A 27,460-nucleotide genomic window follows, 5' to 3' on the forward strand; every position below is an offset into this window, starting at 1 on the left:
TGACACTTCATTATAGACTTCTAGTTAGACCATGGCCCAGATTCTCTCCAGGCCAGTGTACACCCTAACAGAGGCCTGTGGCAGCCAGGAAGGTGTTTACCATAGTGGAAAGTTCTTGCAACTACTCTTCTGCCAGGGACCTGCATGGGGCCAGCCCCAGAAGTGTACAGTGCTGGGCGGGGAATGGGGTGTGGCCAGTGTGTCTAGGGACTGCACGAATTCAGTCCATCTCTCTGAGCAGCCTCTACCAGAAGAGCTCCTGTGGAGCCTGGCCACAACTTAACGCCCCTCCTTGCCTGTGGCAACCTCATAGAGGGAAGGCAGCAGCAGAACCCACCTGGCTTCCCTCAGCTGAATTCCCCCCTGTCCTGCTTATGGGGAATCCAGCTCTTCATCCACTAGCCAATGATGTATTTTGGTGGTAGGAGGGCAGTCTGCAGTGGCTGCTTAAGGTGGGTTCTGCTGTACACTGTTCTGATGTCACAGCCATGGATTGTGGCATCTCTCATTGTAGAGTCGCTGATGCAATCCATCTCCATGGAACGAATGCTGGGCTCCTTGGCTTTCTGGGGACCCAGTGCCTGGCCCTCCAGAGTGACCTACTTTAGTCTCCTAACAGATGGTCCCTTGCTGAGGATTAAACATACTAAAGCTTCACATATAATTCAATGATTTTTTTTTTTAAAAAAATCCCGCAAGGGACACACACCCCCAGGCATGCTGTTGTTCTCTAGTAGCCTGAAAGGATCATCGTCTTGTTTCAAAAGCAACAGCACGTAATGATAACATGGATTATCTGAGAGTCCAGGGCAGTCAGTCAGTATATAGATGAAGGCATCAAGAGGGGGTTTGCAGCATACAGCAAACCATGCATGCACAGCCAGTGTCCTTGAATTGGACGGGAAATGTTCTCAATAACTCTCTCTCCACAAACTCACTGCAACCAAGTGTTGGCGAAACGTTTCCTGCTGTGGTTCCACAGAGAGGCTTTCCAGAAAGGTTGCGTCTGATTAGTGTTGCCTTCTCAGTCACGTTCTGACATCTTCCTCAGCACAGGTAAATGCCCAGCTAGGGTGAGTCTGACTGTGGATTTCATGTGTGAGGGAGCCACCCTTGGTTATTGGAGTGCTAACAGCACTTAGCACACTGAATGCTTTTCATCTCCCAAGAGCTTTACAGGCTGCTAACAAGTCCTCTCCAGCCACTGCTGTGAGGGAGAAGAGGGAGCACAGCCCTATTCTGCAGATGGGGGAAACTGGGCAGGAAGGTTAATGAATCCCCCAAAGCCACAGAGTGAATCTGTGCCAGAGGCAGGAAACTGATTTCCGAGTTCATGGTGCTCAGATCCATTCAAAGGCTACAAGATCGTGTCAGTGGGGAGTTGTAATTAGGCCAATTGCATTTTTACCAATGATGTCAGTTGCTCAGCAGTGGGATGGCTGCAGTATATTGACCCTGGCAGGACATTCTGCTCTCACAGGGAAGCCTCTTCCAGCAGACTGTTCTCTTACTGAACTTTCCCTGGTCCGGGAAGAGCCATATTGCCTGGAGACTTGAACTCAGCCCATCTCTGATTTTTCGTTTCCCTCCTCTTTCTCAGAAACTGTAGCATCAGGCCCGGCCTCTGCTTCAGTTTCCCCTTCCTGGATCCAGTAACTGCATCGAAGCTCTCCTGTATCAAATAACACCCCTTTGTGGGTTCTGGTTTATTAAACTAACAGCACAGTTCAATTTCAACGCAAGTCAAACTGGTCTTCCCCTGACTCCTGCAGCCCCTTTTTGCTCTGGGCCACCCTCAGACTATTCAGCTATGCTAAGGACTGGACTGATCCCTGGAGGCTGACAGTCCCTGAGCTAGCATGGAGCTTGCCACATCTGCCCCATCCTGAGCAGCACTCCGAATCGGGGCCCATGTTTGCTTAGTTTGGGAGCCCTTCACTGTGTAGTTTGAATACTCTGAGATGAGATTGTCCTGCACCGTCGGAAGAAATCGGACGCGTTGCACCTCTACCTCAGTGGCTATGCTTCTCTTTGTGCCTTAAAGAGGTCAGCTCTGTGTATTTGTATTCTTTTTCCCTGGCCTGGTTTCCTGTTTGAGTCTTCCAGACAGGCCTGTAGCAGGGCGCGATTGACTCGGAACTCAGCTTCTTAAGCTTGAAAATTCTCTAGCTCCTGTGTCCTCTCCAGCCTGACAGGAAACCGTTTCACAGAACAGTCTCCGTTGTTGCCTTTAAATGGTAATGACTGATAGCCAAGGCCTTCCTTTTGAGGGAACTCGTTCCTTATCTCTTTGGCCTTTTATCTGCACTTGTTATCAAAAAGTCTCTGGTATATCCTTGATTTCATTTCTGCCCTCTTCGCCCCCCCAGATCACATTGTTCAGGCTTTATCAGCTGCCTTATATTATTTAAAATGCTTTTCCCACTGCTGTCAAGTTTATATGGCTGCAGCTCGCCTCAGTCCAAGGTAGAGCAGTGACTAGCACTGTATAAATACCCTAGATTGATAAAGGGATATCTCAGGCTATTGGATGCTGCTGTTCAGTTGAGGCTTTTGTTCAGTTATAAACAATGATCTGAAACACTAGCTGCAGCTAATCCTGCACTGCTGTTGGGCGTTTGCCAAGGCAGTATCCTGGCATGACCAGCCCCATGAAGTGTGTGTGTGGGGGAGGTGCATTTCCTGTTTGGAGAGCTGAGCACACAAGCTGGCCGGATGACAAATAGCCTTTAACTCTGCAGCCTCCCTGACTTGTGGCACCTTCCTAGCCATGCTCAGTGAGGTTTTACAAACCCACTAAATCAGAAATCCATATTCTCACAGGGCCAGCAGTCCCCTACATTTTAACAGCAGCTGCAGTGTGTGTTTGAGGGTGGAAAGAACCAAGATTCATTTCAGTACATGGGCAGAGCGGGCAGGGATGGGCCATAGGCCGAGCGTGCAGTACCCTAGAATGAACCCTGTTACCATCTGATAAGCACCTGGGCTCCTGCCCTGCAGCCAGACACTCCCCCAAGAGGTGGCACGTGAGTTACTGGAGATGGGCTGGCATGCCATGTGGTGTACTCTGCACAAGGTCCTGCAAACGCTGCAGCCAGCCCCGAGAACAGGCTTGGAGGCACCCAAAATGTCACTTCAGCTACCCCTGAAACTCACATGAGGGTAGGAAAGATGGCCTAGTGGATGGGGTGCTAGATTGGGACTCACGAGATCTGGATTCAGTTTCCAGCTCAGCCATAGGCTTCCCATGTGAGCTGGGGCAAATCACTTAATTACCCTGTGCCCCATTTATAAAATGGGGATGATGCTTCTCTATTGCACAGGGGTGTTGTGAGACTAAAATCCATTAGTGGTTGTGAGGGGCTTGGATACACAGTGACAGGGGTCAGATAAGGACATAGCTAGAGAGAGCCCTTTGAAATGTTGCAAGTGATTTACTCTCTCCATTTCCAAGGGTGGTAATTCAGATGAAGGGGGAGAAACTGGACCCAATATTGACCTTTAAGAAAGAATCCTCTTTAAAAGCATCTTGGAGGGCTGTCAGTGGAAGAAGAGAGCCCTACCCTCACATGCCAGTAGGTGTCACCAGAGTCGAGGAATTTCCTAGTGATTTCCAGCCCATTCTTAGGGAAACCCCAGATGTTGTGTGTGGCTGGACGCTCGCTCTCTTCCCCCCCCCCCCCCCCCCCCCCCCCCCCCCAAGCAATGGAGCTTGAAAATCCAGCGTTTCTGTTGCTGACTGTAACCATTCAGTTTTTTATTGTGTGTGCTCACCCTATACCTGACGGTATTTTTCTTTGCCTTCATGTCTTGCTAGGTTTATGTGCACTTTCTATCAACCATTCCAACTCCTACTTGGCATACCCTGGCAGCTTGACTATTGGGGAGATTGTGCTTTACGACGGAAATAATTTGGTAGGTGTAAAGTGACTAGAGGGTTTCAGGGCATGGACAGAAAATAGTCTGTGTTGAGTAAACAAAGACAGCTACAGAAATGCCCAGGTGAGCTTTTTTAATAAGAGAGAGAGAGAAAAAAGGAAGTCCCCATAACCATACTGCACAGAAATCAGCCACTAAGATTTGGGGTCTCCTCCGCTCCTGCTCATCCAGACATGGCACGTGGTTAAAACTAATTATCTGACACATGCCCAGAGCAAAAGTACTGAATTTAAGATCAGTGGTCTAGTTCCTTAGTAAGGAAAGCAACCTTCATGTCCTGCATCCTGAATGTAGCAACCCGGGAGAAATGCATGGTCATGAAAGGAGCTACAGGGCAGATAGAGACGAGCCAGTGAGCAACTTAAGCTGCTCCGGTAAGTGGCATATAGTGAGAATTATTAGCAAGTCCCCAGTCCTCCCTTGCCCGGGTTTCCTTGGGGTAAAATCCCAGAAATCTATATTGTCTTGTAATATTAAATGTTCTGCAGAGAATGAACTGTCCCCAGAGTTCAGAGCTGCTTTTGCCCAGGTAGGTGCCAAGTGTCAAAGGAGAAGGGTAGGAGGGCAATCACTACATTATGGCCTGATTTGGAGATGTGCTGAGCACCCATAACTGCCAGAGTAGTAGTAAGTTCTGGGCACTACTTGGAATCAGGCCCAAACTTGCCTTTGAAACATGGTGGCTCTGGTAGGAGGAGAACTGGGGGTGAGGTGGAAGGAAGCGTGAGATACCTCCTGGATTTAGCACTAAGCTCAAAAGGCACTTAAGGGACAACCATGAATCAAGGGTAATTGCTTAGGACCCAGTACACATTTTAAAGTACAGAGTGAACAGAGAACCTTCCATGGAAAGCAGGTTGGTTTGGGGCCCAAGGTATGGAATGTGCCCCCAGATAGCAGGCGGGGGCGTCGCACTTTGGTTTACACTCCTGTTACCTTTTTACCAACAGAGAACAGTCTGCACAATTCCTGCCCACGATGGGCCCCTTGCTGCAATAACCTTCAACTCCACAGGATCGAAGTTAGCAAGCGCTTCAGAAAAAGTGAGTGAAAAGCCCACTGAGCAGTCTCCTTAATACCTGTGGGTTTGCAGGTTTGCTGAAGATCCGCAGAGCAATCCAGTATTTGAAATAAATTATTTTTTCTATGGGAAGTGGATCTTTCTGTGTTTCATGTCAGTGAAGCTCTAGTATTGATTGAGCGGAGGAAGGGAGCTGGGGGGGGGGGAACAAATGAAAGAAACACAGTTGCGAGGAAGAGATTTGATTTTGCTTTGCACCGATCCTTGAGTGGGAAGGTGGAAATGGTGTATGCATGTTCTGAACTCCCCAGAGAAAGCATTGAGGAGGGGCATGTTTCTGTTTGCCCTGCTTGCTGCATGACCTTTATCCTGCATTTTTACAGGGCACTGTCATTCGTGTATTTTCTGTACCTGATGGGCAAAAACTCTACGAATTCAGAAGAGGAATGAAGAGGTCGGTTCACTCCTTAAAATTGTTAACAAGCATGCAAAGGGATCAAGTAACAGCATGTTAAATACATTCTCACTGCAGACATTCTTGACCATGTAGGAACTTGGCTGCTTCGGCATATGTTACTGTCCTTCTATAGGAACATGATAGTGCTGTGTAGCTCCCCCATTTTGCCTCTGGCAAGCTGAGTGACCCAGTTCAGTCGCTTGCAGAACTGGGTGATTCTAGAGAATTGGAGGCAAATTGGACACATTGACTCTTGTATAATCTCCACTTGAAAGGAAAGGTAATTGGACTTCCACTTTAAGTAATGAAGTTACAATAGTTATACCATTCTACAGAGATCTGAATATCACTTTGCCTGGGCCAAGTGGGTGTTAAAAAGCTACCTGTTCTGATTTGGTTGGGTCTTATGCCCACATTGTCTAAAGGTAAACAACTGTGCCCTGGTCTGCGCTACAGGTAGGTCAAAGTAAGGCCGCTTACATCAACCTAACTTTGTAAGCGTCCACACTAAAATGTAGCTCCCACTGATGTAACTCGCTCGCTACACTTAGGGCTTGTCTACATTACTGGGCAGCGATCGATCCAGCGGGGTCGATTTATTGTGTCTAATCTAGACGGCTGAGCGCTCTCCTGTCAACTCCGATACTCCACCAGAGTGAGAGGCGCAGGCGGACTTGATAGGGGAGCGTCAGCTCTTGACTCACCGCAGTGAGTAGATCTCAGTACGTCAACTTCAGCTACGTTATTCGCGCAACTTAGATCGATTCTCACACCCCACAGCATAGACCAGGCCTTACTTAACTCCATCTCCACGAGAGGCGTAGCGCTGAAGTCGATGTAGTTAGGTTGACGCAGTGTCAGTGCAGACACTGAGCTGCTTATATTGACTTTCAGAAGCTGTCCCACAATGCCTCACGCTCACAGTTAAATCGGTGCGAGCTTTCATGGTGAGGACGTGCACTGCCGACACAAGGAGCAAAGCGATTTTAATTACTGCGGTGGCTGTACGTCGACGTAACTTGGGTCAACTTAATTTTGTAGCGTAGACTTGCCCTGTAAGGCAACAGGAAACCAGCCCTATAGAGCTAGCAGAGGGGAGGAAGCTAACATGCATCTGAATGATCCAGTGCCTGGGTCAGAAGAAGTTTGAATCACGTCTTTGGGTTCTTCTCAATATTAAGGCCTTGCTGATAGAAAGTTGTACTGCTTAACTATACCAGCATAGATTATTCTTGTACGGGAAGGAGAATAAGGTCTATAGCTATACGGCCTCTTTATCCTGGGGTAACTGCATCCACATGAGGGATTGTACCAGTATAACTATATTTGTACCCTGACCAACATAGTTATGCTGGTACAAAATCTGCATAGACTAGGCCTCAGAAATCCCTGTTGAAAGCAAGGGGCATCCCCTTTCCTCTGAGCAGTAAATACAGGAGCTCTGAGCACTCTTTGTCTCCCCCGTGACAGCACCACCTCATGCCACAAAACTGTCCCAGCTCTTGCCTTCCGTTACCCAGTGTTGCATGGCTGGGAGATGACTGGCAGTTTCCAGAAAGGCTCCGTGCCACTCCTCCGTAACCCTAGTACCGGGGCTCCAGAATGGGGAAGGGCAGGTGGCCATAGCCTCATCACTTTTTACTGGCCATAAGGGCAAGCAATGGGGGGGCAGGGGCTGGAGAGGAGCGAGTGGGGGGCAAAAGGGGTCTTGGGGAGAAGGAGCAATGTGGGGGGCAGGACCTCAGGGAAAGGGACGGTCCTAGGGGCAGGGCTGCAGTTCAGGCACCAGTGGCCCCCTCACTTTTAGGGAGCTTCTGCTGCTCCTGTAATGGGGCCAAGGCCACATCCCCACTCTAGGGTTGTGTTTCGACCGACCAGCAAAAATCATGGTTCATGCTAAAACGATGCTAACAGGGCTTCCCTGGCAGCATAGCCAGGGCTTAGTTGGGCAAAATGTTGCACCAGGTTGCCAGTCTCTGGGCCATCTTCTGTCAGTGGAGAGGATTTACAGGTGGCTGGGTGTGGCTGCTGTGGTGTGTCCCTTTTGGTTGTGCACCATTCGGTGACGGGCCCTTTGTTTTCTCTGCCCTAGGTACGTGAACATCAGCTCTCTCGTGTTCAGTATGGACTCACAGTTCCTGTGTGCTTCAAGTAACACCGAGACCGTGCACATCTTTAAATTGGAACATACCACAGACAGGTGAGAGGCTCTGAGCTAAGCCACTTGCCCCAGAGGGTATGTTTCCCTGCATGGGAATGGCCATGGTTCTTGGAGTCTCACATTGCAGGCTCCATGGTGTTCTCTGATTGGCATCACTTGCCAGCAGGAGGACCATCCTCAGAGACACATTCCCCATGCAGATCTGATGTGACCCGTCGCAGTTTTAAATCAAGCTGTGGAGGGGCAGTGTGGCCTACTGGATAGACCCCTGGTTTGGGACTCAGGCGACTTGGGGTTCTATTCCTAGCACTGTCACTGGCCTGCAGGGTGACCTTGGGCAAGTCACGTTGTCGCTCTGTGCCTCAGTTTCCCCCTCTCTATATAGGAGCTAATGATACCTATAAATGCTGTACTGTCTGTAAAGCACTTCGAGATCTACGGGTGAAAATAGCTATATAAGAGAGAGGTAGCTTCCAAATCCAGCCTTATAGAACAGACCGTATTCAAGGCTAGTAATAAGCACTGGAATCCCACTGAAGTCAACAGGAGTTGCACCCCCTTACAACAGGCCAGAATTGAGCTAGCCAGGCTAACTGGCCCCTTTGCATGCCCCTAAAGCCTCACAGGCCCTTTGTTCTAAGTGCCTCCTGTTCAAGTTAACCTTGCAAAACTCTACTTACAGGGAAAGTAACATGGGCAGCAGGTATCATAGGCTGGGGGAGGCTGTGCCCCCTCAAACAGCCTGGCATGACCCTGTCCACGCTACACTCCCAGAACCCCCTCCTGCAGTTCCTGGCGCTCGGCCCTGGCCCAGGCTGGCTGGGGTTGGGGCTGGCTAGCCTGCCTCCCACAGGGACTGGGTGGCTGAGGCTGGGGCACCGCTGCCTGCGCAGCACCGGGGCTGGGGACGCTGTGACCATGCCACCCGGTGCTGGGGCTGGGGACTGCGGTGGGGAGTGCTCTAGGCTCCTGCGGGGGCGGAAGAGGAGAGGGAGGGACAGGACCTCGGACAGAATGGGAGGGACCAAGGGCTAGCCTCCCCCACTTGCTGGGTCACCAGCTGCTCGTGGAAAGTAATTTGTTTTGCCTTTTGGACAGGCGAGTAAAGTGTTAATTTTTTTCCCATGATCCTCCCTGGGGCAAAGGTGGGGGAGTAGATTTTCTGTCTGGGCTGGTCCATTTGAATTCCACTTTAGCAAGCCTGCATTAAAGTAGGTTCCATTTTACTGGCCATATCTAATGCTCCAATCCTGCAAGTCACTCTGGGGGGGGAGCGAGGGGTGGGAGGTTTGCAGAAGTTACCAGTAGGACATTTTTTTCTTGGTGCAAGCAAGTCATGGGTATTGGGGGTTATGCAAAGACTGTTCAGGGAACTCCTGTGATTCAGTTTGTACAGGCTGGCAAAGGGAAGATGTCTGTGCCAGTTTTAATCGTATGTAAATTGTAACTAGCCCTGGTCTCCGTTGTTTTGTTGATGCTAGTTGTGGTAGCTACTGCACATAGCCTCAGTGACTGGTGTGTTGTTATCCCCAGCCGGCCAGAAGAGCCTCCCACCTGGAGTGGTTACATGGGAAAGATGTTTATGGCTGCTACCAACTACCTCCCTGCTCAAGTATCAGACATGATGAACCAGGACCGAGCCTTTGCCACCGTGCGCTTGAACTTCTCTGGACAAAGGAACATCTGCACGCTCTCCACGTACGTTGGAACATCTGCATTCTCTTCATCCCATCAGCTGGCAAAGGGTGCTGTAGACACAGAACACAACTGGATTGTTTCCTGATGTGGCACAGGCAGAGAAGGGTGGTGTATTAGCTTGTTGAAGGTGCATTTACTGCATGTAGGTTACTTACCACAGTCCTCCCAGGGGATGTAGCAGGCAGAGGTGGAGGTACAGGTTAGGTCGTCTGCACAGCCCTTCCTTAACTTTGGGTGATCACTTAGGTCTTGTGTGCACACCAATCTGCATTGGTTAGTTAAACCAGTGCACACCCCTGTGTGGACCCTTTAAGGCTATGTCTGCACTACAGGTAACCCAGGTTGGATGGGGTCGGGCATGCCCCATGTCTGGCCTCCCTTGCAGCGCTTTAGCCCTTTGTCTCCCTGCTCCAGTTCAGTGTGCACACTGCCCATCATGGGGGTATACAGGGCAGTGGGAATGTGCGAGGTATGTATGTGAAGATGGCAGTCAGACCCTGGCCATGGCTGTAATTTCATGTGCTACCACGTGAAGGGCAGGCAAGCTCCCTGGTGGAGACACCCAGCTCTGCATTCCTCCTACAGTGCCCTGCTAGCCCAGAGATCCATGACTTCATTTCTTATTAGGATTCAGAAGCTACCACGACTGTTAGTTACAACATCAGACGGACACCTTTACATCTACAACCTAGACCCTCAAGATGGTGGAGAGTGCGTCTTAATTAAGAAACACAGGTAAGCGCATCTCAGGTGCTCTGAGCCACTGGGCCTGGCTGCTGATGCACCTACTGATCTTTAAAAAGGGAAACTCCATCCTAGAGGAAAACGAGACCCTAGGATTTAAAGTGACTAGTGATTTTGGGTGCTCAACCTGAGAATCTTTGAAGGAGTCTGATTTCCAGAGGGCAGATGCTAGGCACTTCCTGCCCCTTCAGGTGTTTCCAGCTGAGCACCCCAACATCGAGGCATCACAATCACTCGCTGCTTTGCAAAAATCTCAGCCCGGAGCCGCTCTGCTTTTGAATGGGGGGTCATTTGCAGCCCACCTCCTTGGAGAGGTTTGTTCATCTCTGAAATTCTGACCTGATCTTCTACCGCCAAAGCACTTCCCCTGCAGTCAGACCCTCTGGCCGGAGAACATGGTCCGTGTACTGGAGAGGCAGAAGAACTGCCCCTCTGGTGCTCTAGAACTGATCGGGGGGGGTGATAGTTCAAGGCAGTACAGGGAACTCCCATAAGCACAAATAGCCATCTGGGCAGGGTGCAGTCTTCTCCTGTGCGATTCTTTTAATTTGTATGTTCATTTTAAATGAATAACCCAAGAGGGTTCCACAGCTATGGATAATATTAAGCCTTTGGGGTGGAGTGGAAGAGAATATGTGTCTGTCTACCTGCCTATGCACTGTCTGTTAAACCCACAAAAAGAACACACGTAAAAGCTGACCGCTCAGCATGCTCTAGCGTGCCCGGCTAATTCAGACATCAGTGACAATGGTCTTGCCATGTACCTCCTGCATCGCGCAGGCCCCAGATGGGTTGGTTCAGGTTCATGTTCGGTTTCCTTGTTTCTGTGGGCTCCTAATGTTTTTGTAGCAGGGTTGGCATCTCACAGAAACTTTGGATGAGTCTGTTACTTAGAAGCTCAGTATCCATCACTGTGACTTGTACAGGGGAATTGTTAGAACTGCTGCAGAGGAGGGGAATGGCCAGGATCAAAGCTAACTCTTATTTCTTCTCTCGCTTCAAAACAATTAGCCTGTTTGGCTTGGGAAAGACAGACGAGAACAAAGAAAATGACCTCCGGCCTCCATTACCTCAGTCTTACGCAGCAACCGTAGCCCGACAAAGTACGATGCCTTCATCTTCATCCATGCCAGGTGAGCTGGGCTTGCCATCTCTGAAAGGCTAATCAGGTGAACGCTTATTGTAGCAAAGTCAGAATTTTTCACAGAAGAGCATCACTGTGCAGAAGCTTCCCTGGCACTGCACTTTCCACATTGCAGCCCATTGAAATGAGTTGAGATGTTTTGTTCTGCTTCACCATCACCCTGTCCTGCTATCGGGTCCACCCAGGCTAATCCTTTCGCTCACACAGTGCCCCTTTGGGTCTCTCAGGGCTCTCCTGCACTGATCCAACTGCAGGAATTTCATTGCCATTGACAGGTTTCATCAAGTTCATTGTAAGTTCCATGGTGTCCTTCCCCATAGCCCGTGTTTTATTATGATCACCAATTCTGAAATGCCAGTGCTCGTGTATGCATGAGGCAGAGGTTTGCTGTAGTGAGCTGAGCACAGGAGAGGGCATCGGGAACATCTACATTTGAATTTCCTCTCCAATAATGACTCCCTCTGTAGCCTTGAGCTAGTCGCTTAACCTCCTTGCGTCAGATGACACCATCTGTAAAATAAATCTGGCCCAGGTGTGTTGTGATGTTTAATAATGATAAATCGGTGGAGCTATACAGTGCATTTCAAAGAGCTCTGAATATTAAAAGCACTGTGTAAATATTCAGCATTATTACTCACCCTACTCATTTGTAGCATTGAGCCCTGTGGCAGCACCTAGGTCTGTAAATCGATGTGTCTTTCCCCACCCTTCTCTGGAATAACCACCACACCCTTTAGTAGATTCTCCCTGTTCAGAGCTTTGAACGCTTTCCAGACCTGATCTTGTGTTTCATCCTTGCTTGTAGCCAGTTTCCAGTACCTAGGATCTGGGCTGCATGTCCAAGAACCCTAAACAGTGTAAATAAGTGACATGTTGAGGAAATCATTCTTGGCTCTAAAGAGTCTGGTCTTTGGATTTTCAGGAGTGAGACAAACTGATAACAGTCAGTTTACTGAAAAAAAACCACGTTGTTTTCCTACTTCACCAGGGTGTCCTAATGATGAATTTGCTAATTCTTACTTAACTTTGGGTCATCAAAATGATGCAACGCTTTGACAGTAGGGAGCACTAGCTAAGTGCTAAGCATGATTAATAATGATCAAAATTATGCTGCAACTCCGCTGAGAACAGCAGTAACCATATCCTCACTTGCATTAAGATTTGTTACCAGTAACAGTTGTCAGATTGGTGTCTAACCATTGAAACGGTGGTGGTTCATAAAAAGCCAGATCTCCATGGTACTGCATCAGGATCGCTACAGGGTCTATTGAAACCACTTCGTCTCTTCGTACAGAAAGTAGCGCTAACATGGTGCAGGAGCCCGGGGGTGACTGCCTTGTTAGACTCCCGAGTCGTCAAGATTTGCATACACACTAGCCGATAAGATTTTTATTACAGGGACCTGGGCTTGCTGTAATGGGCTCAGTCACCTTTAACACATCTGCTCCCCAGTTTAAAATAAATGATTCCATCATGACAGCAGCCTTGCAGAACATTATATCTTAAAAAAAAAAAAAAAAAAAAGAGTACTTGTGGCACCTTCGAGACTAACAAATTTATTTGAGCATAAGCTTTCAGCTGCTACTCTGTAACCTGTCATATCTAAGGTGATCAGAAAAAACCCTAAATAAAAACACAAAGGAATGTTTCAGGTTTCTAATTCTTGGGAGTAAAATCAGTAAGACCAAAGTCTCTGACAAGTTTTACCAAAACATGGAGTGTGATTCCTCAGCAGTTTGTTAGTATCAAGCAGTCTGCTTCCTTTCCTGATGCAGAATGCATGCCAGGGAGAGTGAGTTTGCAGGGGTGGGTGTGCATCTCTCCATGCACTTGAGCACAACTTCTGTTAATATTCACTGAGAGCAGAAATTGTCCTCTACAAAGATCCTTTTTACAGGATCTTCTCTTCTATTAAATAAATTCTTGGCAGTATCTCATTGCTGCAAGGTGCAAATGTAATTTAAGCTAGATCATTTGGTTGTCATAATAATTGAAGAAACTAAAAGACAGTGAAACAGTATAAGCCATTATTACAATTTCAACTCTTTCACCCTCTTTGGGAACATGAGCTGGTGTGATCATTTCCATGGACATTAGTCTGTATAGCATGAGACCTATTTTACTATTGAACCTAATTTTCTTTGTTAAACCTCTTTCTTTCATGCATCCTGCAGAAACAAATGCCATATCATTGAGTTCAAGTCTTCTGCATGAATGACTCTTATGCTACAGCTGCGTGGCTGTTAAAGTTACTGCGGCAAATTATCCAAGCCCCTCTTCGTTTGCCTGTGGTGGGAAGCAGAAAACTTATTTTGCAGAAGCTAACGCCTTAATCGTTTCCCCAGACTACTGCTGGCAAAGACAACACCCTCCCCGATCCTCTGGCTGCTTTGCGAAACTGCTGCAGAAACCAGCTCTGAGCTCAAATGCAGTGAGAAGATGGTGTCTCTACTTGTTCAGCTCTGGGCTTCTTGGATTCATTTGTCCTTAATCTTTTGCCTTTCTTTGTTTTTATAGGTTACTCGGAAGATGGGGGCGCCCTGCGAGGAGAGGTTATCCCAGAACATGAATTTGCAACTGGACCAGTGTGTCTTGATGACGAGAATGAATTCCCTCCTGTGAGCATTAGGAGTCCCTAAAACGGCAGTACAGCCCTCATGCTAAGAAGAAAGTATTAACTTCTTACAGAAAAGATGTTGTTCGTTTTTTCTCTAATGTGCCCGATCCATTATCAAGCCTATAACAACTGTGTTACAGGGACACCGCCAGGTAGTTTACGCCCACAGCTGTGGCAGCTAGGGATGGGGATGCAGCCTACAAAACCTAACGTTAATTAGAGAGAGGGCCAAGCAAATTCCCAGGATTTAAGCACCTACAAATGTGGGTGAAGTCTGAATCTGGATCTGACCTTTAAATCTTGGGCCCGTCTCTCAGATTAATAGAAACAGCTTTAATTTCGATGACGGCAGCATTTTTAACAAAAAAAATGATCCCTGGCAGTATCTTCAGTGCAAACATATCCATATCCCAGCTTTGGGCTGGTACAGCTGCAACTTGAAGTGACCAGAACGAACGTAAAACTGAGCGATCTTTTAATTCCCAAGCTGAGTGAAATGCAAAAAAATCCCAGGAGCTGCAGAATCAGAGGGGCAAAGGGGGCTAGGGCCACCACAATGGAAATATTGAGGAGGGGCTGATCTGTGCTGCCACCCTGGCATGCCATTCCCTATAACATGCACACAGGCGTGAGGGGTAGTAGGGAGAGAGGCAGGCGAGAGCAGGACCCAGAGAGGCTGGAGCAGCCACTGCAGCACCCAGGATCCAGTTGGGGAGCAGGCAGGAACACACCACGCACGCGCACCGTTGAGTCTAAGCAGCCCCCCCATGCAGAGCACCCATCGCACTCCACAGTCTATCCCTGACACCTCGACTTCCCCCTGCTCCCCGCGTAAAGCACCTCTGATCCACTGCCCCATGTCCCCAATTCACAGTGAGCTTCCACCGCCTCTGGAAAAAGCCCAAACCTCCATCACAAATGGTGACAAGCGTATTAGAATTTAAAATCCATTGCCAATATTTTAACAGTCATCAGTATCAGTCACCAGAGGTAAGGACATTTTTGCTTTTTAAAACAGACTTTGAACCTGGCAGTGTCTCTCCAGCTATGTGATCTAGTATCCAAACACTTACCATGTTGTTTGCTTAACATTTTAGAGGGCAAATGTTGGTTACCTGCAATAATAATTTATAGTACTTAGCAGCCTCTCCATAATGGTAACACATTAATATACCAGGACACTTTGACTTGACTAAATTGTTGCAGCAATTTACTGTGGACCGAATCCTGAGCCCTTTACTCAGTCCTCATCCATCTTCAGTGGAAGTTTTGCCTGAGTAAGGACCAAGTAAAAACTGTATTAGGGTCTCAGGATGCGACCCACAATTGGTGGCTGAGATTTTCAAAGTTGACTAGGGTTTAGTGATACTCTAAAGCACTTTGAGGTCCCATGTAGAGTGCTATATAAGAGCAACCTAGCCAGTCGCAGAACTCTCATGAAACTCACTGCTTTTGTTCAGAACTGTGCATGACGTGGCCATGGATTATACAGTTCCCTTCCATTGTCTGTAACGTAATTTATTTGAAACCTGGCATGACAGTTTTCTCTTACTTGTGTTTCTTTCCCACTTCCCCATTGGCTTCCTATTCAGGGTATTTAGTTTGAAGTGTTTACCCTTTAACCATTCCATATTGACCCCTGGGGTTCTGAAGCCAATGTTCTAGAAGGGGTGTAGCCCACCACAAATTCCTATGCTTGTTTCCAAGGAACCTGCACTTGAGTGTGTGTTCTAGGGACAAGCAAGTGCCAGCAAGCAGGAGTTGAGCTGAACTGATATGCTTAAGTGAGTTTGCATGCTGTGATTGGATTGTATGAAAGCAGCCCAAAACCCCTGCTGTCCACCAACAGTCCTTTATTAAATGGACTTTGATCTGTCAAAACCTTGTGCGTAATTAACTTGACAGAACAACTTACGTGTGTGACTTATTTCTCAAAACAGGCCTCTCTGCTGTGACCTAGCAGTAGGAACTTCCAGATGAAGCATTTGGACTTAGAACTTTGTTTTTCCTCCTTGTTGCTGAAGTTTCCAGTTGCTAGTGCAGCATTTGGTTACGCTGGGCTGCTTCTACGTAAGGCTGGTCGGAACACTTTGATGTGTGGAGATGTATTGATTTCTATGAGGTTTTCAACAGAAAGGTATCTGGGGTCCAGGGTGGACACTCTGGTCACTTTTGACTAGAGATCAGAATCGAAGCCTGACCTTGCCAATCCGAAAACAGACGTTTCAACCCAATTCTGTTTCTTTAAAATGTTTGAAAGGTTTTGGAACAAAAACAAATTCTGAAACCTTGAGAATGGAAAATGGAATTGTCCTCCCCCAGCCAGCTCGACTTGTTACGCTTTGTATTTGGACACAGTTTTGTGGAAGGAGCAGCATACCGTTTCCTGTAGCTCCTCGGGTTTTTAAATACTCTTCCTTCTACTGACTTACTTCAGTCACTGCTTAACGTGACTACATCGTTAGTATTAAAGGTGCCATAGCTTGGGCCTAATCCAGAGCCTGTTGCTGGCAATACAAAGGTGCCACTTAATTTAACAAGGGAAGGGCCAGGCCAGATCTCAGTGAGAGGAGGAGATAAAAAGCCCGAGGACCTATGTGAATTTAAAATCTGACTAGAAGTTGTTTGGATGATACCCATGCTGTTAGGTGCTACTGAAACTGGTAGTGACTTGGAGAATGAGGTTAATCACCTATTTCACTTTCAATGATAGGAGTGGACTTGATTCTGTGAAGTCCACTTAAGGACTTTGCTATTGATTTTATGAGGAAAGTGCTCAGATGCGACAGTAACGGCTGGCAGCATAGTACCCTAAGATTGATTGTCTCGAGAGGAAAGCACTGAAGTCAATACTTGATCCCTGCAGAATGCTGACTTGCTGAGAGGACCAGAAATCCTTGTGGGAAGGGAGGAATGAACCCACGTTATTTATTCGATGTACAGGTCCAGCTTTAAATGTTCATGTGGTTCTGGCCACACACAGCTGGAACTTGACTTCTGCTTACCTATGCTAGGGATCTGACTTACGGCAGTCAGTATTCCAAAAGAGCTTGCCAGGAGCCTAAGTAATTGTTGATGTAGGCACTTTACGCCCAAGTTTAATGCTGATGTGATTTTGGCCACATAGCCAAAGTAGCCTTTCAGAATTCATTGCAGCTTCTTCAGGACACCATTATCACAAGGTGTTTTTCTGAGAGCTCTAAAGAGGTAGCGTGGTCATGAGGTTTTATGGAAGAGTCCTATAGGATTGAGCAAGCATTTATGAGCAAGAAGGATGAAACCAACAGAGCAGCTTCAATAGAAATGAAATCTACATGCTGTACAAATTTCTGCAAAGACCCGTAGAATGTAATAGGAAAGAGGATCTGTGCAGAATGTAAAGCCCGCCTATAGAGCTCTAATGCAGGGGTATAATGCGTGGTTACATTTCTGTTGGATTCTTCTACATGTGCTGAGAACCAAAGAATCTCGTATCAGGAATGTTAAGATGGAGCCTGATAGCAAGAGGGAATTTCATTAGAGGTGTTTTCTGAACTTCAGCTAGAGATTGCAGAGCGATCCGTTATTTGATAGAACCAAGGGCTTGGGACCAAAATGCAAAAGGAGCCTTTAAAATGGCTTCCATGCTCAGGACCTCTTGTTCTGTTACCTCCAGATTTAATGGCACTTGAGTGGCCAGTACAAAAGGGCGGGCAGCTGAAGGACACTGCTGCCACTGTGAGCATACAGCTCCTGTGTGCATGCTCAGCGACTCGCATTGTCGATAGCAATGAAAAAACAGATCCCTACAATGGGCCATATCCATTTACCACCTGTTTGCTGCAATTTGGATTACTGATGAATGTTTGCCCATTGCAATACACACCCCAGTATTCCTGCGTGACCACCCCTCCCCCCGTGTAGACCAGGCCTCACTCTGCTACGTAGACATTTGGAACTTTTGGCTACATTTCTTTATAGTTGCCACCTACAGTAACAAAGAGCAAAAGTGCCTCTGTGGAACCGTCTGTTAATAATGCTCCTCCTTGGTGCAAAGCTTCTGTGGAAGTATGGCTAGCCTTTTGCTCCTTCTAGCAACTCCTGACTCACTGACTTAAAAAGGAGTTTTTGCCTGAGTAAGACCTGCAGGAATAGGCCCAGACACAGCTATGTTAGCTTGATCCTCTTTGTGATGTAGAATCCAGCTCTGCCTCTCTCAGCTTCAGCATCATTAGACACAAAATTAGGACATTTGTGTGGCCGAAGGACCATAAAGCACAGCTAGTGGTTCCTTGCAAGCTCATCAAGAGTAAAATCCCTTATTTTTTCCCCATCGGACCAGGCTTGAAAGAGTGTTCAGTGTCTCTGCAACGGAGCCCAAGATGGAGGTCATTTCAGTAGGAGCTGTGGGATGATCTACCCCAGCAGGCATCTGTGCGCTGACACCAAGAACACATTAGCTGCTGTGTGGAGTCTCCGTAAAGCAGAGGAACCCTTCTGGGGGTAGAGGGTGGGTGAGCACAGCCCTGCCCCAGGCTTTTCCATAAGAAGGTGCAGTTCTTGCCAAGAGATCTTTGGTACCTTCTTGGGGCTTGTGTGCAGTGCTGGTATGAAGTAGCTATTAAAAAGTCCTTGCCATTGTATATTTCCTGCCTGTGTCCTGAGGAGGCTGCCGGATTCTGTTACCGGAGTTAATAGCTGACACATAGTGATTCAGTATGTCTGCATGCTTTGTCTGTTTTTAATCTGTGTTCTGGATGCAAAGGCAGCTGGATAAGGGACACACATTATCACCAACCTATACATGTAGGGCAAAAACTAACTGACCCACACAACACCCATTGACCAGAAAGTAAAACACTGCATGGTGTCTTCTCCCCTGTACGTGTGCAAAGCCTTCTGCGATGCACCCTGCTTAACGACCGCTCACTGGGAAAAGTAAGGCAGTTCTGTTTTGATTTTGGTAGATAATCTTGTGCCGTGGAGGTCACCCGGGCAAAGTGAAGAGGTCATGATGAGAAGCCAACCTCCGGATTCGGGACAGGCGCTGGGAGGTGGTTTGGAAAAACCCAGCAGTGTGGAAGAACAGATTTGTGGGCGCCTACAACAGGGCGAATAACCAGAGGTGCTGCATTGCTTTACGACAGTATGTTCAAGTGGTTACCTCACCCTTCTGGCCCTGTGTTTGACGTATATGGGTGTGGTATAAACGTACTGCATGCACAGTGCTATATTTAACAAAGGAGACATTAAAACCACATTGTAAATGCTAACCAGACCAGATTTGTATGTAACCTGAATTTTATATACATGGTTTTCCCTTTTCTAATTTATGCTGTTTTCTGTGTATAAAGTCTATTAAATGATGTCTTTGTACAGTATATACATAATATTTTATCCATGCAGAGTATTTTTGCAGTGATATTAGGGGGAAATCCCCCAATTTATTATGTTTGAGCTCTACCAGAAGACTAGTAATAAAATCATCATATGTCAGTGGCTGCTCAGTGTGAGAGTTCTTGCTGTTCTCTGGGGGTCCCTACGGATGTCTATCTTGATTCAGGTTTATTAGTGGAACTGCTCCTAGTTTTGGTTTTGACTGTTCATGAATCACAACCCATTGCCTTCAGCTGCATGCTGACTGGTTTGTTTCAAACAATACTATTTTTGGAGTGAAGGGCATCATTGTCAGAGATGGGAATTGAGGCTCAAGACAGCTGCTGCTGCTGAACCTGAACTAACTTACCCTGCCCAACCCCTTCTGGCTTCAGGAGCATTGTCCAGGATGTGGGACCTGTGGTCCCTGTTTGCTGCTGTGACACTGACCTGCTGCAGCCTTGGGGGATTCACTTAACTTTTGCCTGGGATTCCCCATTAGTAACATGGAGATAATGGCCCAGATTCCCAGATGTGCCAGAGCAGTCTGGGAAAGGAGGGGCATTTAGGCTTCCGATAACCATTCAGGGAACTGCCAGGCACCAGGTTGGTCTCTGGGCTGGGCTGCCTTGTGCCAATGGTTAACAGCTCCCAAGGAGCTCCTTTAATGGTCAAGATTGCAGGAGGGCATCACACTCTGGCTCTGCCCCTTTCACACCTCCTCTCTAGGCCATCCCCAAAAGCCCTTACAACAGGGCAGGGACAGCAGGCTGAGCTAACACTTGCCCATCTTGGCAAAGTGCTGTGAGATCCTCAGAGGTGCAAGTTGCCCTGGAAGTACAGGACATTATTCTAAGCAGGAGCCTTTTGTAAATATGGATAAGAAATCCTGGGAGGAAGAGGGTGGAGGTTGGCCTTACTACTTGTCAGCTAAGTCTCAAGGAGGAGGTCAGTTATCCGTGCAATTCCCCTGTCCCTAGGGTACAGAGCTGGGTCACTGTCTTCATCTCAGCTTCATGTAAATCCCATACTGGTTTAACCCTAGAGGAAAAAACCCACCTGGAGACTGGAGTGACCATCTTGTGCTGCCAGAGGGAGTAAAGATGAGCCCTCATCTCCCCAAGAATAGCAGGGGGTGTCTGGCCCTCTGAGCCAACAGATCTCAGGGCCTCTAGATAGGCCATGGCCATATGTACAAAGGTTTAATCCACTGCCTCCTGGGCCCCATCCCTCCCGATCTGTGCTCATCCTCTCTTGTCACGTCCCCCCAAGTCCCCTTCAAGGCCAGTTTCAGATCACAGAAGGGCAACTGACATGCAGGTTCATCTTTTGCAGCAATTCTCCTCCAAGGTACAGGCAGGGGCTAATGCAATAGACAAGGGCTTTGACCCAAGAACCGCCTCCGTCACCAAGCGAGCCCATGAAGCACATGCCTCCTTCTTCCTCCCCAACCACAATCTAGAGCAGGGGTTCTCAACCTGTGGGCTGCTTGCAGCCCATTCAGCACAGAGCTGCAGCTGATGTGACATCCATGCAGGCAGTGTTGGACATAGCCCACAACGGTAAATAGGTTGAGAACCACTGATCTAGATCTACCTGCTCTTTGTCCCCTCTTCATGCAGGAGCAGAGAAGGTGAGCTTTCCAGAACACTCCACCCACAGTGTCTCAAAGGGATTGCAACGTGGCCACGCTATTCTAAACGCTGTGCAAAGAGAACCATGCCAGCTGCAACTACGCCCTGATACGCTAGCTCTTCGAGCTGGTTTAGACAGCATCAGATTTATTTGCATACAGCACAGTTAGAACAGCACAGACTGACCTGACAGCCAAGTCAGTGTGAAACTGTTGATTACGGCTCCCTGTTATAGTCTACCATGGCAGGGCTAGAGCAGCAAGCCTGACATCGGCAAACTATGTGCTGTGGATTGCAGCAGGGCGTCACTGCTGGATCATGGGCGTAATCAGCTGTTGAGACGTTGTCTGATGCAATATCGTGAAGAAAGTCTGTCAAAGCCCTGGTTATCGCAGGTAGCACAGCCTGATACTCGCCAGCCTTCATGTCCAGAGGCACCTGCTCCTGAATGTCGTGATCCAGATTAAAAATGAGCGGTGGCTGGTGATGCTCTTCCAGCCCAATGCTTCCGTCACAGGCTTTCGCCCCGCCTGGAATGGAAACCCAGAGAAAAACTCTCAAGTCCCCTGGCAGCCATCCCTGCTGCAGTGTCATTAGTTTCCAGCAGACGAAACAGCCTGAACACATGCAGCAGGTACTGCTGTTACCAAGAGGTGCCAGGGTCCTAGGCTAGCAGATTTATATCTGTGGCAAATGAGTTACTCAAAAGCAAAGGAGATCAGTGAGTTTCTAGTGTAGGTCTAAGCTCTTATACCTACAGTTGCTACCACATTGCTGGACATGGCTTAACAACCTAGCAGCAGACTGAAAAGCTTTGAGTTCTACATGGATTATTCCAGTGATAGGCTAGGGAAAGTCCTGCCCAGCAACATCTACTGGGCAGTGGTGCTGTATTGGAAACATTTGTAAAAGTCACTGCCTGCTCTTTAGGAATCGTACCAGAGACAGGCTAGGGAGCTAAATTATATGAAGTGACAGTCCTAGGGCTTCCTGTGATCTCTGGCAAACAGTACTAGCATGACAGCCTTCAGTAATTATAGCTCAGAAATCGTGTACTGCAAGGGAGATTGCAGCTGTGGTTGAAACCCTCCAGCAAGGTTGTGCATTGGTTTGCATGGGCTGACCCAAGTTTGACCCAGTTATGAAATTATAGCTTTTGCAAGCTCTACAGGCAAGGGAAGGATAGCAAGGCGTTTTGTGGGCTGCTCTAAAAGGGAATAGAGAGGCAAAGGACAACACAGGGACACAAGAATAGCCACAAGAAGGCTAAATGAACTGAAGGTTAAAAATAAAGGAAATGAGATGAAGCATGAGCAGGTCCAGTGCTGCTGGTAAGCAGAGACCCTGGCAGGGAAGGCACCTGCTCTGTAGGGGCTACATACTGCATTGGAGATGCCTTAGAACAAGCCAAATGCTATGAACAGAAGCAGTGGAATTGTGTGTGAGGGAACCATTTTAATCATCCCTAATCATAGGGTTAATGGACTCTAAGCATTTCCAGAGGGCTGCAGAGGAGCATGTCATTCCTCTTGCTGTCCTCTCACATCAGGATCCTTCCTCTGTAACTTCTGTTGACGTGCTCTGGGTGTCTGCTTCCCCACCTTTGTTTCCAGAGGTCACCACTAGTAGTCGTTGTGACCATCAGAGGTGCTGTGGCTAAAGCCCTCGTTCCAGGTCATGACTCAAAAAAGCACTGCAGCACATGCTACCTTTAAGCACCTGGCTTGCCCCGCTGAAGCCACGGGCCTAGGTGCCTTGCTGAATCTGGGGCTGAGAGGAAGCTGCTGTCAGCACGTTCTCTGGGAGGCATCCTCAGCTTTGGAATTCACACTCCCCTTGGTCTGAAGCTGCCCTGAAGGTCACCAACTCTGGGCCGCGAAGCCTGCAGGGGAGGTATCCGTGGCTGGGGCAAGAATTTGATTCATTTTCTGGTTTGCAGGAGGCTCCTGGATTTGTGCTTGTTTGTACCAATCTGCCTGGATTTTTAAATCTCTCCCTAAGGGCACGTAGGCCTTTGGAGGAGGGGCTTTTCCTAAATTCAAACAGACTATACCTGTAGTGTAAAATGCCTTGTATTGAGCCAGCCGTAGCGCTTTTATCTCTCCGTCCTTTCCAGCTGCTCCACTGTTGGGGTGAAACAACGTCTACAGGAAGAAAAGAAGGCAACACGTTAGCCTTACTTAGGGGGATACCGGGTAAGATTTCATCTGTTCCTGCCCTGAGCTCTGACACAGCCCCAGAGGAGACCAGGCTGTGCTTGCAGAGGCAGCCATTCTGCTTTCCCACCAAATTACAAGTCTTGAGGCTCAAGCATACTTTGGAAGCAAAATGGAAGAGTAAGAGCCATTGTTGTTTCTTTGCTTCAATCCCCTGGTGACAGAGTATGGCTTGCATATGTCATGCTGTGAGAATTCTGCTTGCCAAGGTAAGACACTGAGTCTGGTTCCTTAGATGTTTTTTATTCGTCCTTTCTCACCTTTTCTCTTATATCCTGTTCCCTGAGGCAGGGCCCTTGGAGTCCATTTCCTTCCCTGATGAACAGCTGACGGGCGCTAATTGTGCACTAGAGATCTGATCAACCATTTTGCCTGTTTATAACAATCACTCTTGTTTTCACATCTCATCCTTAACAGGGTGTCAATGCAAGAACGAATATGACTAGCCAGAATGTAGCAGCTCCTTGGAAGGGTTGCTAACACCCTTCTGTTTCTTTAGGAGATGGCACAACACTAAAGACGTACTCTGAGCTTGTCGGTGTTCCAACAATACCAGTGTAGCTGTACCTGATCAAACCTAAAAAGAAAAGGAGTACTTGTGGCACCGAAGCTGCAACTCAACGGGGCAACCTGCGCCCACTGTATTATTCCTGCTTGGCTTAAAACATGATCAATTTTAACAGCGACCTCATTCTGTCCCTGCCTCAATACAGCTTTTACAGGTTTCTATACAGCCATACAGAAGCTGCCCTGGTTTCACGCCACTAACGTTAAATTCTCTGAGTTTTCTACTCCAATACCAGCCTTGTTACATGAACTGGACTATCTAGTACCAAGGCCTTTCAAAGAGGAGTGTGGCAGAACGTTTGGGGCTAGCGAATGGAATGTGTTTAACAAACACAAGCTCACGTTCTACAGTAACTTTCCCTGTGAATCCCCCTCCAGTATGACTCTGTGAGAACAAGGAGCATTCTGGTCCTTCCTGCTATTATTACGGCTCAGCTAGCGGCAGGGACATCTAAGAGACCTTTACAGCTCTGTGGGGCCAGCAACCAAGCCACAGGTTCATAATGACTTCATGTCTCTTGTGAAGCAGAGGCTTAGATCATGCACTGGAACAGCACAGTTCATCTCCACTGAGTCACTCATTCCATTCTAAGGAAGTCTCCCTTCATAAACACAGAGAGACCCATTAAGGGGAGTTAAGGTGACAAGGAGTGGGAGTGGGAGCGGGGTGGATTGTGTCTAGTTCAATCTTTATGACACCCTGAATCCACACTGTATGATCCCCTTGAGGCAAAATAAAATGACAGGGCCAAGGGAGCTTGGCCGGCCAGTCAGTCAGATAATCTCCGCTTGGAACCCCGTGGTGGTCCCAGAGGGGGATGAATCACAAGAGGTTTCCTCTCTGGGAAGGAGTTGAAGTGATTCATAAAGTTTCCATTGGGCTAAAAATTAGAAACATCTGCTGGAGCTGGGGGCAGCTGTCGTGCCAAGTTTAGCAGGAACGTTCACAGCTGACCAGTGAGACGATTACTTAGCAGGTGTCCCCGCTGTCACGGCAGCCGGACTGGGGGCAAGGGGACCAGCACTCTCAGGCTAGTATGGGCAGGCAGCACTGCCCCCATATTCAAACTAAAAATGACACTTTAGAACATTTTTCCATTTTCAGAGATTGGCTACTATATTTTCCCCCAGAGGAAAAAGCAGGATCTTAACATTTTCATATGCAGGTTGCAGGTGGAGAACATAACAGAGACTGGGTCCAACTGGGCAGTGTCTACTCAGTGTGTTTAACTCCCTTTGACTCAACATCTGGTCTTCTCTTTGCAAAAGCCCTTGTTGTCCCAGCGTGATGCGCTTTTATGGAGCGAGAAGCCTCCCAGAGGTTCACAGAGCTATAACACACCAGTGAGGTGTCTGCCCTCTTGCGTCCCAAAAAAGGGAAAGGAGACCACACAGTGGCACTTTGAGAAGACATTGTCAAGGGGGAGCTTCTTCAAACAACATGCTTTACTGCAGGTGTGTCGTTCTCCTGGCAGGCGGCAGCGAGGTAGAATAGCTACCTCTTTTTTACTATCTATAGCTGAGAAGTTTGCACATACTGGCGCTCAAAGCAGTCAGGCCTGAGTTCATGTCCTATAGGACTCCCCTGCAGATGGTATACTCTGCCCATATTTGGCATCTTTCAGGCAAAGACCTCCAAGTGTCTGACAAACAATTACTGATGACATTTGACAGATGAGAAACTGAGGCACAGTGAGGCTAAGCAACTTCCCAAGGTCACGCCGTGACTCAGCGGCAGAGCTGAGAACAGACTTACCCCCTCAAATCCCTGAGCAGCCAGACCCTGCTGGCTGGAAAAGGTTCAGGTAGGTGGGAAGGGGAAAACGAGCACAGTGCAGTGAAGCTAGTTTTCAGCACAGGCTCCTGCTAGCCTCGCAGCTCAGCTGGTGTCATCGTAGAACAGACACAAATTCACCAATCTCCCCAGAGATGCAGGGGGAAGTGTAGATGCTCGTAGGATCTAGCATCCTTCCAGCCCACTGCTCTCTGAGCAGCCTCAGGAGCTGGGATTACCATGACCTCTAGGTATTTCTGTGGCCCTCGTCGCCATGGTATCCTGCCTGGCTGGGTACCATTATTGGAGACTTTATATTAAACTGCTTACAAGTGCTCCAAATCCTCACAGTCAGCCTTTCTGGCGGAGGCAATCCCTGGTTCTGTTAAGCCGCCCTTGGAACGCTGTTACCAGGAGAGCTTTAGTGCTCAGGCTCTGGAATGCTGATTAATGCTGGCCTTTTGCAGGCCCCAGCTTGTCTGAAGAAAAGACCGGGGGGGGGGGGGAGGGGGGAATGAGGGAAGGACTGAAAAATATGTTGTTGAAGAGCGGCTATTTTAGTAGAATACAATGGAAACAAGTGACAGCCCCTCAGGAGGAGCCAATCAGCACTCTGAGCCTTCTCCTCAGGACAGTGGAGGTCATGGAAATGCTGTTTCTCATCTACTCTGCCCTTTTCTTCTTTCCCAACCAAAGGGAACATTCTTTACCCAAGGCCACCCCTTCAGGGACAGGATCTGGATTCATAAGGCAGCAAGCCTATACTGCACACTCCTAATGGCGCTGTGTAGAGTACAGTCCCCCGGCACAGGTATAAACAGCAGTGTAGACAGCTTAGGCAAGTGCCAGAACCTTAGGGTATGTACCCAGGTACGTGTCTGACACGGCTCTCTACACACCCAAGCAGGGCTCCCCGGTCTACACCGCTATTTTTAGCAGCGTAGTGTCCCACTGCCAGAGCCTTTCCCCACCATAGGGAAAGGCTCTGTCGGTGTAGAGGCAGTGGGGAAAAGCTCCAGCAGTTCCCCACTGCCAGAGCCTTTCGTCGCTGCCATAGCCTTTCACTGACACATGTAGCCCGCTTTTCACTGTGGTGCGTAGCTACACACTCTACCTTCCACTGCCCGTGGTGTGAAGTGTAGATATCCCTTCAGCGTGCCGCTTCTAGGCCTGGGCTACACCTAAAATGTAGGTCACCTCAGCTACCATGTTCAGGAGTGTGAAAAACCCACACCCCCAAAGCACCATTATGATGTCCAAATCACTAGTTATGCTGACCTACCCCTCGGTGTAGATGGAGCTACATTCTTCCACCAAGCTAGCTACCATCACTCGGGGAAAAACCACTTCCATCACAAGCAGTAAGCTAAGCTATGGGTTTATGTCAGTCCCCATAGTGTAGACAGCAGATGGCTGGGTCAGGCCCATATCATCCTTGGAGTATCTTACAGTGTCTCTAAAAATTCAACCCCCCTCTTCCTATCAGATGTGATCAAAGCTTGAGCTTCCACCTACAGTATTTACTGTTCCCCGTCACTCTGGAAATTATGTACCCAGCCACACACAAGAGGGAGGGGAAGAAAACTTCACCCAAGAAAATTAGAAGGTGAAAAAAAAATCTTCAGCTACAATTAAACGCTTTTTACTGTAATGTATAACTAATCTGTTGAACTCACTGCTACAAGATGGGGAAAAAGTTCTGGAGGATCAGATATTTGAACAGAATTAGATATTAGACCAACATCATCATGCAGTTTCATTAGATATTATACAAATGTATAAAGGATATAAACCCTCATGCTTCAGGCACTAAGCCAACCAATAATTGCTTGTGGCCAGGAAGAAATGCCCCCTATTACCATATTATTGCATAACTGTTTCTTATGAAACATCTACTCCTTCTTCTGAAGCACCAGGTTGAACTGTCAGAGACGGGATACTGGACTGTTTGAACCACTGATCTGATCAGATATGGTGTTTGTCTAACATTTGGTTGGCTTTTATTCAAAAGAACCCTATGCACATGAAAAACATGGAGGATCCACACCAACCTGCAATCAAAAGAGAATTTGGCAATGGCTTCAAGAGTTATTCTCCGTTTCCTAGACTCCCTGAGACTACATGGCAGCTACA

At 47.9% G+C, this 27,460-nt stretch overlaps 2 protein-coding genes across 13 annotated transcripts in view; one reads left to right on the plus strand and one right to left on the minus strand.

Moving 5' to 3' along the window:
* The window catches only part of WIPI1 (WD repeat domain, phosphoinositide interacting 1), a 32,223-nt gene extending 12,967 nt beyond the window's left edge, over positions 1 to 19,256 (plus strand). The window contains exons 5-13 of one of the 3 annotated variants that reach the window (XM_048819215.2): positions 3,818 to 3,915; positions 4,890 to 4,982; positions 5,344 to 5,414; positions 7,510 to 7,617; positions 9,112 to 9,276; positions 9,904 to 10,011; positions 11,032 to 11,153; positions 13,682 to 13,835; positions 18,728 to 19,256. In XM_048819215.2, coding sequence (XP_048675172.1) covers positions 3,818 to 3,915; positions 4,890 to 4,982; positions 5,344 to 5,414; positions 7,510 to 7,617; positions 9,112 to 9,276; positions 9,904 to 10,011; positions 11,032 to 11,153; positions 13,682 to 13,803 — 887 coding nt within the window. In that variant the 3' untranslated portion in view covers positions 13,804 to 13,835; positions 18,728 to 19,256. The remainder of the gene's footprint in view (positions 1 to 3,817; positions 3,916 to 4,889; positions 4,983 to 5,343; positions 5,415 to 7,509; positions 7,618 to 9,111; positions 9,277 to 9,903; positions 10,012 to 11,031; positions 11,154 to 13,681; positions 13,836 to 18,727) is intronic. The other 2 variants (XM_048819216.2, XM_048819214.2) reach the window with 2 other exon arrangements.
* A 1,641-nt stretch (positions 19,257 to 20,897) lies between these two features.
* Positions 20,898 to 27,460, minus strand: part of ARSG (arylsulfatase G) — an 87,410-nt gene continuing 80,847 nt past the window's right edge. For all 10 annotated transcript variants that reach the window (XM_075119204.1, XM_075119205.1, XM_075119207.1 and 7 more), the window contains 2 exons: positions 22,824 to 22,914; positions 20,898 to 21,300 (listed from right to left, as the gene is read on the minus strand). In XM_075119204.1, coding sequence (XP_074975305.1) covers positions 20,987 to 21,300; positions 22,824 to 22,914 — 405 coding nt within the window. In that variant the 3' untranslated portion in view covers positions 20,898 to 20,986. The remainder of the gene's footprint in view (positions 21,301 to 22,823; positions 22,915 to 27,460) is intronic.

The sequence above is a fragment of the Caretta caretta genome, chromosome 14 (assembly GCF_965140235.1).
Source record: "Caretta caretta isolate rCarCar2 chromosome 14, rCarCar1.hap1, whole genome shotgun sequence".
Classification (NCBI taxonomy): domain Eukaryota; kingdom Metazoa; phylum Chordata; order Testudines; family Cheloniidae; genus Caretta; species Caretta caretta.